The 13,414-nt window shown below is 46.1% G+C and overlaps 1 protein-coding gene across 2 annotated transcripts; it reads right to left on the bottom strand.

The window, feature by feature from the left end:
* Positions 1-5,646: 5,646 nt before the first annotated feature.
* Positions 5,647-8,429, bottom strand: LOC103970507 (protein EARLY RESPONSIVE TO DEHYDRATION 15). 2 transcript variants are annotated; one of them, XM_009384300.3, is made up of 3 exons: positions 8,325-8,429; positions 6,136-6,539; positions 5,647-6,022 (listed from the first exon to the last, which is right to left on the bottom strand). In XM_009384300.3, the coding sequence occupies exons 2-3, from the start codon at positions 6,509-6,511 to the stop codon at positions 5,862-5,864; spliced, it is 537 nt and encodes a 178-aa protein (XP_009382575.1). In that variant the 5' UTR covers positions 6,512-6,539; positions 8,325-8,429; the 3' UTR covers positions 5,647-5,861. The 2 variants fall into 2 exon arrangements, with proteins under 2 accessions (XP_009382575.1, XP_009382576.1); XM_009384301.3 differs by lacking the exon at positions 8,325-8,429 and adding an exon at positions 8,055-8,196.
* Positions 8,430-13,414: the final 4,985 nt, after the last annotated feature.

Genomic DNA, 13,414 nt, shown 5'->3' with positions numbered 1-13,414 from the left:
TAAAGAAGTTTGTCGGCTAAGGGAAGAAGCTTACGTCTAAGGGAAGAGGAATAAGACGAGCGAGCCATAAGAAATTTTTTTTCCTTTGTTCTTCCTTGCCGAGAACATGGAACCTCCAAAACCTTAAGAAGTCGTTCGGAAGAAGTTTTTCGTCTAAGAGAAAAAGCTTTCCATTTAAAGTGTCGGACAACACACAAGAAGAAAAATTTTCTCTTATTTGAAAAACTAAGAGTACAGGACTCGACCCTGACTTACAGGACTCGACCGCGACTTACAAGACCCGACCCCGACTCACAAAATTGATTAGCACCTTAAAATACAGGACCCTTCTTTATTACAATGGGACGTCCAGGCGGTCGTCAAAGGGGACATCCTCGGGCATGTCTACCCCCAGATCCTCGGGGTGAGGAGTGAAGGGGTCCTCCTTCACCTTAAGGTCGGGGTGACGATCGCGGAAACGGGACGTGGCGATTCGGTATCCATACTCAAAGGATACCCGCCCCATCCGCGTTAGCCCGAGTTCGAACCCCTCGGACTTCTTGTACGCCTCGAGGAGCTCCTTATCTTTGGAGGGTTGAAGACAGGCCTCCTCCGCCAATGCCTCTGAGGCCGCTCTCGTCTTGGCCTTCGCCTCCTCCAGCTTCTTGCTGAGAGCGCTCGCCTCCGTCTTCGACAGACGAAGCTCGGTCCGCTCCACCCTTATTGTTTTCTGGAGCTCCTCGTTTGATTTCCTGGAGGCCTCGACCTCTGACCTAAGGCGAGCTGCCTCCGCCTCCGAGTCCGTCGCGCGCTTCTTGACGGCCGCCACAGCCTCCGGGCCACCCCCGGCTCGGGCCTCCTCGATTTGGCGGTGGAGCTCGGCATTGCGGCTGATAAGGCCCCCGATAACCCGGTCGGCGTCGCGCACCCTGTCCATCAGGGCCGTCGCATAGTGAAGGCCCTGCAAAAGGAAAGACTGGTTAGGAAGGCCGGCATCAGATAAACGACCCCGAACGGGAAGAGAGGAGAAGTACCTACCCAAGTCAAAGATTGGGCCGACTTGCTGAGCAGAGCCTCCGAGGGCAAGGTGTACAAATCCCGAGCCATGTCGGGATGGAGTGCGCCTCGGAGAAATGCTACGGAGGAGTCCCATCCGGCCCACACTCTGACCCCCGGGGACAGGCCTCCCCAGCGGGCAACCAGGGGGTCGATGGCCTCCCCGATCGGGATCTCGACCACCAGCCGCGTCAGGAACGACTCCTCGTCCCTGGCTGTCAGTCGGCATAGGTCAAGTACGGAGGGAGGGCGCGGACCCGTCCCGGCCGCCCGCCGACTAGGTTCGGCCTCGCCCCGACGGGGGCTCGCTTCAGCCCCCTTTGAGGGCGCTGCCTTCGCCTTCTTCCGGGGGTGCTCGGCCTTGACCTCCAGCGGAGCGTCCTTCGAGCTGGGCTACAAGTTGGCCGGCAGAGCTGGGGGAGGAACCTGCGACGCCTGACCGCCTAAAAACGATCGGAGGTTTGCCATTTCTACGAGGAATAGAGAAAGCATTAGTATCAGAATTAAGCCATGCAATGCCTGAACCTAGCGTTACTAACGTACTCGGAGGCGTCGGGCTGAGACCCGCCTCGACTAGCCATTGCTCGGTCATATTCCGAAGGGCCTGGGAGTTGGGGAGAACCTCCTTAAGCGTCCCCAAATCCCGGTGCTCTGCTTCGCTTAGGCTCAGGACGGTGTTATCCACCCCCCTCGCGGACCATCGGACTCCGAAGCCCCAATCCCTTGCACAACTAACATAAAAAAACCTCCCCTTCCACCCTTTGTTGTTGGAAGGAGCCCCCACGACTCGAAAGCCTGCCCGGGAAGACAAAAAATAACCCCCCGGCCCCTTGGAGAGACGATAACAGGAACGGAATAGGTTGAGGGTGGGAGTGATGCTGGCATGGTGGCATTCCCCAAGGAACACCACTAGGTAGCGCCAGAAGTTCGGCGCCACCTGGGACGGCGAAATCCGCCAAAGGGAGATACATGACACGATGAGGGGGTGAACGGGAAAACGCAAACCCGCCTCCAGGGCGTCTAAGGTCAAGGCAAAACCCTTTGGGACCGGGTCATACGCCCGTTGTCCCGATTCAGGCGCGCTGAGGATATAGTCCTCCGGGATACCGTAACGCTCCCGGAGTCCCCCCAGTGATGACTCACTCACGGAGGAGTCTAGGTCATGCGGCCATATCAAGGCCTCAAGGGCCCGTGCCGCTTCCATATCAGATGATTCAACGGGGGACGGAGGAGGACTTCCCTCCCTAGCTCCGTAAGAAGCGGTAGAAGAGGAGGAAGGAGAGGATGTCATCTTCACTGACCTTAACTGGGGGTGCTACGGGAAAGAAGGGCGACGCAGAAGGCGAGGAGGACGATTGGAAGGAAGACGGCAAGGTCCAGAGGAAGAAAACTCAGCAAACGAGAGATGGGAACAAAGCCGGGCGTCTGCTATTTAAATGAGATACCCCGCCAGAACCAGCGCCCCTTCGCTTCCCGAGAGTGGGCGGCAGCCCACCCGCGCACGTGCGTAACCGTCACGTCACGTCGGAAATGCCAAAAGGCGCCCCGCCTTAATGAAAACATGACGTGGCAACCCCGATGAAGCGACAGCGCCCTGACGCCTCGATCTCAACGCTTGAAAGCGTGCGACAAAAGCAACCAGCTCCCCCTTAGAAAAGAAGTCAAATGCGGTAATTTTTGACCCCCACTACTACTAAGTAAGCAAGAAGGGAAAATAGCATAAACAGCTTCTCGGGCCAGCCCGCCTGCGTCGTGCTCCTCGGCTGCATGTTGCCCGAGACCACACCTGCGCGGCCAGCTCGCCTGTATCGTGCTCCTCGATCGCATGTTACCCGAGACCATACCCGCGCGGCCAACCCGCCTGCATCGTGCTCCTCGGCCGCATGTTGCCCGAGACCACACCTACGCAGCCAGCCCGCCTGCGTCGTGCTCCTCGGCCGCATGTTGCCCGAGACCACACCTACGCAGCCAGCCCGCCTGCGTCGTGCTCCCCGGCCGCATGTTGCCCGAGACCACACCTGCGCGGCCAGCCAGCTTGTATCGTGCTCCTCGGCCGCATGTTGCCCGAGACCACACCTGCGCGACCAGCCCGCCTGCGTCGTGCTCCTCGGCTTAATGCCCCCGAGACCACACCTGCGCGGCCAGCCCGCCTGCGTCGTGCTCCTTGGCTGCATGTTGCCCGAGACCACACCTGCGCGGCCAGCCCGCCTGCGTCGTGCAACTCGGCTTCATGCCCCCGAGACCACACCTGCGTGGCTAGCTCACCTGCGTCGTGCTCCTTGGCTGCATGTTGCCCGAGACCACACATGCGCGACCTACCCGCCTGCATCGTGCTCCTCGGCTTCATGCCCCCGAGACCACACTTACGCGGCCAGCCCGCCCGTGTCGTGCTCCTCGGTCGCATGTTGCCCGAGACCACACCTGCGCGGCCAGCCCGCCTACGTTGTGCTCCTCGGCTTCATTCCCCCGAGACCACACCTGCGCGGCCAGCCCGCCTGCGTCGTGCTCCTCGGCCGCATGTTGCTCGAGACTACACCTGCGCGGCCAGCCCGCCTGCGTCGTATTCCTCGGCTTCATGCCCCCGAGACCACACGTGCATGACCTGCCCGCTTGCGTCGTGCTCTTTGGTCGCATGTTGCCTGAGACCACACCTGTGTGGCCAGCGCACCTGCGTCGTGCTCCTCGGCCGCATGTTGCCCGAGACCACACCTGCGCAGCCAGCCCGCCTGCATCGTGCTCCTCGGATTCATGCCTCCGAGACCACACCTACGCGGCCAGCCCGCTTGCGTCGTGCTCCTTGGCTGCATGTTGCCCGAGACCACACCTGCGCGGCCAGCCCGCTTGCGTTGTGCTACTCGGCTTCATGCCCCTGAGACCACACCTACGTTGCCAGCCCACCTGCGTCGTCCTTGTTGGCTGCATGTTGCCCGAGACCACACGTGCGTGACCTGCCCGCCTGCGTCATGCTCCTCGGCTTCATGCCCCCGAGACCACACCTACGTTGCCAGCCCACCTGCGTCGTCCTTGTTGGCTGCATGTTGCCCGAGACCACACGTGCGTGACCTGCCCTCCTGCGTCGTGCTCCTCGGCTTCATGCCCCCGAGACCACACTTGCGCGGCCAGCCCGCCCGTGTCGTGCTCCTCGGTCGCATGTTGCCCGAGACCACACCTGCGCGGCCAGCCCGCCTACGTCGTGCTCCTCGGCTTCATTCCCCCAAGACTACACCTACGCGGCCAGCCCGCCTGCGTCGTGCTCCTCGGCCGCATGTTGCCCTAGACCACACCTACGCGGCCAACCCGCCTGCGTCGTGCTCCTCGGCCGCATGTTGCCCGAGACCACACCTGCGCGGCCAGCCCGCCTGCGTCGTGCTCCTCAGCTTCATGCCCCCGAGACCACACGTGAGTGTCCTACCCGCTTGCGTCATGCTCCTTGGTCGCATGTTGCCCGAGTCCACACCTGTGCGGCCAGCGCGCCTGCGTCGTGCTCCTCGGCTCCATGCTCCCCGAGACCACACCTGCGCGGCCAGCCCGCCTGCGTCGTGCTCCTCGGCGCCATGCCCGCCCGAGACGTGCTCAGCCTCATGTTGCTCGAAGACCACCTCCTCGGTGCGACCTGCCCGCCCGAGACGCGCTTGACCTCATATCGCCTGAGACTACCACGGTACCGGAGACTGAAGTCATGCCTCGAACTCCCCCCTCTTTTCACAACAACCGACGCATAGCTCCTTTCGGGAGGGGGGGGGGGGGAATATAATGAGGGTAATAATGGCGACATGACGGGCCACGACGTCAGCCTCGCCTGGACGACACTCTGCCCGAGGAAGAGGACAATAATGCCGACTCGATGTGCGCCGACGTCACCCGCTCTCGGACAACGACCTCGTCGTTGTCTGACCCCGCACGCTTGACCGAGGCAGAGGAGGACGACGACCGAGGCTCGTCCATACCCTGCGGCAGTTCGGTTCTCCTCGCAACGCCAACGGTAATGTCAGACGCCATCAGAGGTACGACCCTGCCCCTGCAGGCAGGCACATTAGGTAACACTAAACTTACCTATAAATACCCCAGAGTTCTAAACGCATCCACTGACTTGATCGTCGGAGGGGTCGGGCAGAGCTTCCGACCCGACCTGTGTGCAGGTACGAGAACGTGGTCGTCCCTTCCCGGTGCCGCGGCAAAGGTTTCCCTCCCGATACGACATCCCGACCGGACCGCCGCAATCGGCCACCGAGGGATCCCGAGGGACGCTGCGCGAGATCCCCGCCATTCGGACCCCCGACCAAGCCGCGTCACCACGGCATAAAGTTGTTTATAGTTCCCTCGAGAGATGGCCGTCTAAAGGTATCGTGAACAGCTCCACAAGACAAACATGCAGGGTTCCGAATTGCTGCTTAATTAACCCGATCATGATTCCAAACCACCGGTTTGGTTCCCGTTCAGGATTACTGTTTGATGACAAAAGTCCAAACTATTGGTTCCAGTTTAGAAATAGTTGATTTCGATTGAACCGAATCAATTTATTCTGACTTTACTTCCAAGTTTAATTTCTGAGAATCCTACGCTTGCAAAGCCTCACCTTAGTATGGACCTTTTCAATTAACATTTACGAGAGAAACTAACGCAACTCATAAACTGCACAACATTCTTTTACAATGCTTTAATTTTTCAGTTTTGAGAGACAGATTACTCAACATGAAGTCCAAACAACCTAAACGACACTACGACTACAACTACAACAACAGCTACATGTGCATCTTAGTTATGTACAATGGAAGTACTCTGGACAAACTTTGCCGCAAGCGCAAACCGAACAAGGCTTGCATCTCTCAGCGTGGCTGGTGAATGATGCGCCGCGGGCTGTACTTTGGACTAACGCATTGCAGAGGCTTCTCGCGATACTTTGCTGGAACAGACAATGGCTTAACACCATTCTTCGGAGAATTCAAGCTCAGATCCTTGATTGCTGCCTTTGCATCGCTATAGGGCTCTGTCTCATATAACCAATCAGAGAGGAAAAGAATTAGATTCACTACCACAAAGGCTTCAATTGACAAAGCAACTGTAAATTGCATATGGTTGCAATTTTGGTGTATACATAACCTTCCATCAAACTGCAATACAGTTGAATAGCATGCTCTATCTTCTCTCGCTCTGTAGCACCAGAAATCATCTCTTTCCCAGGTTCATGGTAAGCTGCCCCATTGGACTCTGCCTCCAGCAAAGAGAATTCAGTGATTCCAAGATCGAAAGAGTCTGGTAACGCATCTGCCATGTCCTCCTCATCGTTGCCAAATGTTTCTTGCTCCTGATACTGATGGAACCAGTGCTCACGAAACCATGGGGTTGTCTTCACCAACTCCCACCATTCAGGGGAGAAATCTTCTACCTGCTGATAAGACATTGGAATGAAAAGTGCCGCATTTGGGTTCAATGATGACCTTCCCACTGCTCCAGATGATACTGCCATAGTACTCATCCTTATCCAACAAGCTTGCTTTTAATTTCTGACAGAAAAACACAAAGAAATGTAACTCAGAGTGCTCCAGATGAGATGATTCACACAGGTCAGAAACACTAAAGACATTATGCAAGTTAAATTCATGCACATTCTACAAATTGCAAAGAACTTCCAGTCATTCTGCAGACTTTAGTTGTGGACTGTGGTTTATGGAATTAACGTTATATTCATAAATTTAAATGCTCCAGAATTCTAGCTTTATGAAAGCCCCTGTACTCTTCTTATAATCTACTTTATCAAATTGTTCTCATCTATAACAAGATTCAAGCTGTAACATCACTTCAAGCTAGCCCTTCTCCTCCTTTGACATGCTATCACAAGTCATTGTACTTTTTACCAACAAAGAAAAGGGTACTAATAAGCAACATTTGTCAGTTCATGATCTGCAAACTAGTTTAATCTGCACTATGAAAGGCCGAATCTCCTGAAGTTGTTAATATTTCCCGACCCCAAAGATGAATTTCTTTATAAGAAATTGTTCAAGGAAAAATGCACAATAACAGTACCTAGTGCAGGACTTTACAATGTGAACAAAAACTAGTGCTTTATTGTTCTTAGAATTTGATGTTCAGTTATTTGACGCTGAGTTAAATAATCCATGAGAACGCAATTATAGAAGACATAATAGCATTGGAAGTCACATGCATGTGATGAAGTTAAATGAACTAAACAAAGAAGTTATGTAAAAGTAACAGAAACCTTTTCTCATCAAAATACAGACAATTAATGGTACTAATACGATGTATCAAATGCCCAGCATAGATATCGAATGGATGTTAGATATAAAAGATGTTAGAATAGACTTTTCTTAGATCTTGGAGAATGGATGATGGGAATTTTGACAGACTAAGACTATAACATAGGTGGAGCCTCAACATCTGACACTTGATTCTACATATCATGTCCAGCAAGAGAAAATAAAAAAGAGTAGCCAGTAAGAGTAAAAATCAAATGTTGTTATGCAGTGAATGAACTAGATAAGCATGAACACTAATCCATTTGACTGGATCTAATCAAATGATTCAAAACTGTAAAAAACCTTTTTTTTATGATCACATACTTTAATCAAATGCTTCTACTACATCCAAAGGAAGAATCTAAATCTAAGCAGAATTACTTATCTGATGTCGTCACTTTATGCAGAAAAAGGATGTTTCTGCTAAATTAAGATGAAAAAAAAAAGAAAATCTTTTATATCTAAGACTACTGCCTCTAAAAACATCTAAGTACAGCTCCCAGTTCCCAGAGTGCAGAACCCAAGTTCTTTCAATGAGTAAGAACCTATACGTTCAAGATCCACAAGAATCACAATCTTCCAAACATGTTCTCAAGAGCGCACAATCTATAGCATCAGATCTGACAACAAGTTCTTAAACAGAACAGGTACTCCGACAATATCAAAGGAAAACGAGGAATTCAAACAGCAGTCTTCCTTTAACCGAAGCATATTTATGAAAGAAAAAGCTACCATCTATAGTAGATCTAGCACTAAAGTACCAACCACAAAGATCTGAAGGAAAAACCACAAGCTCTGAACGATAGATCACACCAACACGCTTAAATTAGCAGATCTGTACTCGAAAGACGTCATGGTACCAGATCAGGACCCAGATCAAATGATTCTGATCCCCAAATCTCTAAATTAGTTAAAGAATGTTCAGATCGTCCAAGTCTACGCAGAGTCAAACCCATCAGAAATTTAACCTTATCGGATAAGATTTACAGAAAACCGACATCGGTCCCAACCAATCAAGAAAGCATAAACAATTACCTATCGCCGATTGGGATATTTTGCCGAGCGAGGGTGAGAGATTGGGCGAGAGAGTTTGGGTCTTATATAACGAGCGAAGGGGGGATGCTTTCAAACCGGGCCATCAGTTCGGTGGCCCGAGGCTGTGGCTCGGGACATAAAGCCAAGTCCGAACCTATCTTTCGGTCCGAACCAGATGGCTCCACGTACCGGCGGCTGTCGTCTGCAGAAAGACGGATTCCATACCGTATACAACATAATAGCCCATGTTGTAATTTGGCTACATTCGTTATAATTAAAAGGACATTAATTAGGACGAATCGATAGAAAAAAAAAATAGTTTTGAAAAATTTTTAAATAGCATTTCACTTTTTAAAATTTTTTATAAATTTTTTTTATATTATTTTATCTTTATCTTCGCTATATTTTTACCCATGAACATTAACTCTCATCGAACTTACTTGGGAGAGTATTATCTTTCATTATCCTTAGTCACGGTACAAACAATCAACTAAGACATAAGTAAAGGAGATTGTAGTTGCGAGATGAATTCGATGAGATAAAAAGGAGGGAAGTTAAAACAACGACAAGCTAGTGATCGCTTGTGCTGATGAGAACAAAGAGAGCGAGGCATGTGGGGTTGGATCTGACGACAACTAGGTTCGATAAGGATAATAATATTGAGCGAAGACGATGGTCGATAAGGATAATATTATTATTTAAAAATAATATTCTATAAATTTTTTTAAAAGTTGATGTATTAACTGATAATATTTAAAAAAAAGGTTTTGTTTAGTGAATTCGCTCAGTTATTTATGTATTATGTATTGTTTTATTAACCAGGGACTACAGGAGTCACCAAGGAAATATAATTCCCTGAGAACTACATGCATATATCAATTATATGGACAGATAAATGGAAATATTGAAATCTAGAGCGGCTTCGTCTACTACTTGTACAAATCCTCCATGGATTTGTACGAGTGGCGAGATCCTGGGAGTCACTTCATTGTCGGTCGATGTTTGGTCGGAACCTAAAGTCTTACCACGTGCTCGGCGCCAACTCGGGCTCGGTTACGTATAACATGGTCGCACCAAACCAACGACGGAGCCCACGTAAAGATTTAGTCTCACCTGTTTCACATTATTGGTTGGACATTATCACATGTAAGTGAGCCTCTATACGCGAGTATGTTGTCTCATAGAGATCCAATAAAGTTGAAACGATGTCGAGAAGATTAGCAGCATGGCCACACACATAAATTAAGAAATGGTTCAAACTTTTTTCCTTGTCTTTCTGCTTCTTATTTTTGATTCGATTTTGTTTTTGTTTTGGTCTTTCGTTGTGTTCGATTCGTTTTGGGTTCTTAATCGTGTTCTTCTTTCTGCTTTGATTTCCTTTTATGTTTTTTCTTAGGTTCTCAATAAGGGTTTTCGCCTTTGTTGTTCTCAATCAGATTCGTATATCTGATTATTTTTGCTCATTTTTCCTTGATTATTTTTCAGTTCTGAAACCCTCAGACCATTAACGAACTCCTGGAAATTTTTTTTTCTGAATCATGGTTCGGATCCTTTGTTCAATCTTTTCTGTCTGCTTTCTGATTTGATTTTCCTTTTATTTTTTTCTTTCTTTTCTTGGTTCTGATTTGATCTTCTCCTTCTTTCTGATTCTTCTTTTTTGTTCAATTTTGTTTTTGTTTTGGCATTTCATCGTATTCGTTTTGTTTGAGACTCTCAATTCGTTTTGTTTGATCTTCCCCTTTTGTAGTTCTCAGTTAGATTATTATTTTTGATTCAATTTTGTTTTAGTTTTATTTTTTTTTTGGATCTTCTTTCTACTTCTTATTTTTTGATTGGATTTTGCTCTCAATCAAATTCTACTTTTGCATTCTTCATATCTCAGCACTGTCATCTTGGTTTTGCTCGTTTAGTTTGCTCATATTACTTTAATCTAGTTTTAAGAATTAGAAAATTCCACAAGATATGAAAGTTTTGGACGTTTGACTGTATGAATAGATGGTAACAATCATGAAATCTTGTAAAGAATTTAAATGAAGGTCTAAACCCTGTGGAATCAATCACAAAGGTGGCAAGAGGGGACATGTCTAAACCCCCTTTATCAGGAAGCTAGTGGTTGCATGTGCTTTGTTTATCTAGCTTGAACAATGATATTTGAGCTAACACAAGCTTGTGAAAATTGATAGAGCTCTTGCTCTATTCTAACTTTCTCCTTATAATAAATATGTAGGACAAGATATACTCTTGTCTCCACAAATGTAACTTAATTGAAACTTTTACTTTAGAGCAGCGGAGCGGATTCCTTTTGAACATAGTTTATTGTGATGAGTTCACAGTAAAGACAATGTATGTGTATATAAATGCTGATGCAACTGTATAAATGTAAGGCAAACAATTTTGATTATTACACATATATCTAATATTAGTTTGATACATGCTGTTGATGTGTTAATCACTAGTTTTCTTTTCGATTTTGCTCATCAATATTTTTTTCTCAATTTATCTTTGGCTAGCTTTACTTGCTCTTTTTGTGTCTAACATTATCTGTTTCAGCATTTGGTCTTTTTTTTATTTCGATCTTTACAGCATAGTTTTAACAAAATACAACCCTGCAGCAATGGAGAGGTACCCTTTGAATTAGTTAGATATGTGCTGTTTTGCCTACTCATCTGCCTGCATAATTGAAGTATCTTGATTGTTTATTAAGAAGTGATTTTACATACGAAGTTTGTATTCACATAATCATAACCCAAAGAGAGCAAATATTTATGTTCATTTGAAATTTATTTTCTTCCTTCCTGTGTTGACTTATTTCCATTTCTCAACTATGATATTGTAGCCTTGAAGTGCTTCACCACATTATTTGAGAACTGTCTTACAGACTGGGATTTTCTACTGCAGAAGTAGATGATGTGGAGCTCGAACTTTAGGTGGTGCCTAATCATAAACTAGGATTTTCTGAAGCTACTGTCTGACTTGTGATTCAACATAAAAAATATGTAGCATGTATTTTGGTACCATAAATATTTTGTACTTCTACTGAGTGCTGTGGGAGATATTTGGGCCACAACAGCCCATGATTGAATTTTGCAACTCGCATTATTTTCTTATTTAACAGCACTGGTGCTTTTTATTATTAATACATGGTTTTTAATCTATTTGTTGCCTTGGGCTGTGTCAAGAAAAATTGATTTCCTTGCTTTACAACTATAACTAGATTGTTCAAGAGACATATTTTTTGACTAGCCAACTGATCATGCTAATTTATCTTACTAGTGGACATGTATTTTTGTGTTTACTAGTATTGCTTTACTACATGAACTTTAAGATAAAATTTTTGACATTGTTTTATTCTATAGGACAACCAATTATTTTATTCTCTCTAATTTTTTTTTACGAGCTTTAAGATAAAATTCTTACATTCTTTTTGTATCTGAACTGTTTCTTCTTTTTCTTATACTAACTTTATGGTAGCTAATTAATTATCTTGCCATTATTGGGTTCTTTCAGATGGTCTACTAGTTTATTGAATCTAGTCCTAGTGACTTTGCTGGAACCAGTTTAATAGCTGCAAAAATGATATGTTTTGCCTCACTAGATAAGATTTAAACATGAGTGCAGACCTCTTTACCTGCTTAAATATTAAAGATTCAAGTCATGGAGGATAATCTATCTTTTTGCAAGCCAATATGTGACTATGCTGTTTCTAGAGAATGCTTAGACATACTTTTTCTGTAAACTTGGGAGGCGGGTCGGAGCAGTGAAGCTCGTAGATGATTCGAGAATATAACAAGTGTGCTGCATTTGAACCGACGAATAATTGCATTGGCCTCATGCTGGGTTCTCGTAAGAAGAAACAAGATAGAGAGAGAGCACTATCGGTTTTGATAAGAGTTATTAGCAGCATAATGGCGTTGTGATGGCTGCTGAAGGAGTTATTAGCAAGACTTGGCTGGGGTGGGTGGTGCAGAAAGCTTGGGTCGGTGGGTGAAATATAATTATTTTCAATTTAAATATAGTTATTACCAAGGTTTAGTCCCACATCGTAATTAGTTTCAATTTAACATCTCTTTATCAATCCATCGATCGCTAATGTAATTATTTCTTTGGAGACATCCGATAAAATTGGAACGATACAAAAAATATTTTCCCGACTTTTGATTCTATTTTTTTCTTATTGATTGCTATAATCTCTGGTTCTTTATGATTTAGGGTTTTGTGCTTTGTTTTTTTTCATTCGTATCACTCGCTTTCATTTTTGGTTTCTTATTGTCTGTCAATCTGGTTCTTTAAGATTTAGGGTTCTGTGCCCCTTTTTTCTCCCATTTGTGTTCTTATTTTGGTTTGTTTTCAGCTCCGAATCATGTTTTTTCTTATTTTATTTTTTATTTCTTTTTCTTTTTTCTCGCTCTGAGTAGTGTTTTGTCTCCTTTGTGGTTTTTAATCAAGTTCTCATTTCTATTTCTATCTCTCGATTTGTTTTGATTCTTCTCTGGTTCTAGAAACTTGACGACATGGATGGATGGACTTCTGATTCGCGTTCTCTTGTTCTTGATTTGATTTCCTATCCTTCCCCTTCTGATTTGATTTTTATTTTTGCTCCCTTTTGCCCTTCTCTGATTTTATTTCCCAGCCTCCCCTCTTCCTTGTGCTCCATTTTTTCCCATTCGTGTCCTATTCCGACTCGTTTTCATTTTTGGTTTCTTATAAGTTGTTAATCTGATTTTTTAGGATTTAGGGTTCTATGCTCCTTTTTCTCCCATTTGAGTTCTTATTTTGGTTTGTTTTCAGCTCCGAATCAATTTTTTTCTTATTTTATTTTTCATTTCTTTTTCTTTTTTCTTGCTCTTAGTAGTGTTTTGTCTCCTTTATGGTTTTTAATCAAGTTCTCATTTCTATTTCTATCTCTCGATTTATTTTGATTCTTCTCTGGTTCTGGAAACCTAAGGACATGGATGGATGGATTTCTGATTCGCGTTCTCTTGTTCTTGATTTGATTTCCTATCCTTCCCCTTCTGATTTGAATTTTATTTTTGCTCCCTTTTGCCCTTCTCTGATTAGATTTCCCAGCCTCCCCTCTTCCTGGTTCTTCT

Source organism: Musa acuminata, chromosome BXJ3-11 (assembly GCF_036884655.1).
Source record: "Musa acuminata AAA Group cultivar baxijiao chromosome BXJ3-11, Cavendish_Baxijiao_AAA, whole genome shotgun sequence".
NCBI classification, from domain to species: Eukaryota; Viridiplantae; Streptophyta; class Magnoliopsida; order Zingiberales; family Musaceae; genus Musa; species Musa acuminata.
This window is presented reverse-complemented; position numbering and strand designations above follow the sequence as displayed.

What these genes read in the sequence shown, in the direction of transcription:
- LOC103970507 (XM_009384300.3), bottom strand. Translation starts at nt 6,511, where the DNA reads ATGAGTACTATGGCAGTATCATCTGGAGCAGTGGGAAGGTCATCATTG. An exon ending in GTATTGCAGTTTGATGGAAG is followed by an intron (nt 6,023 to 6,135) that starts GTTATGTATACA and finishes TATATGAGACAG; the next exon opens with AGCCCTATAGCGATGCAAAG.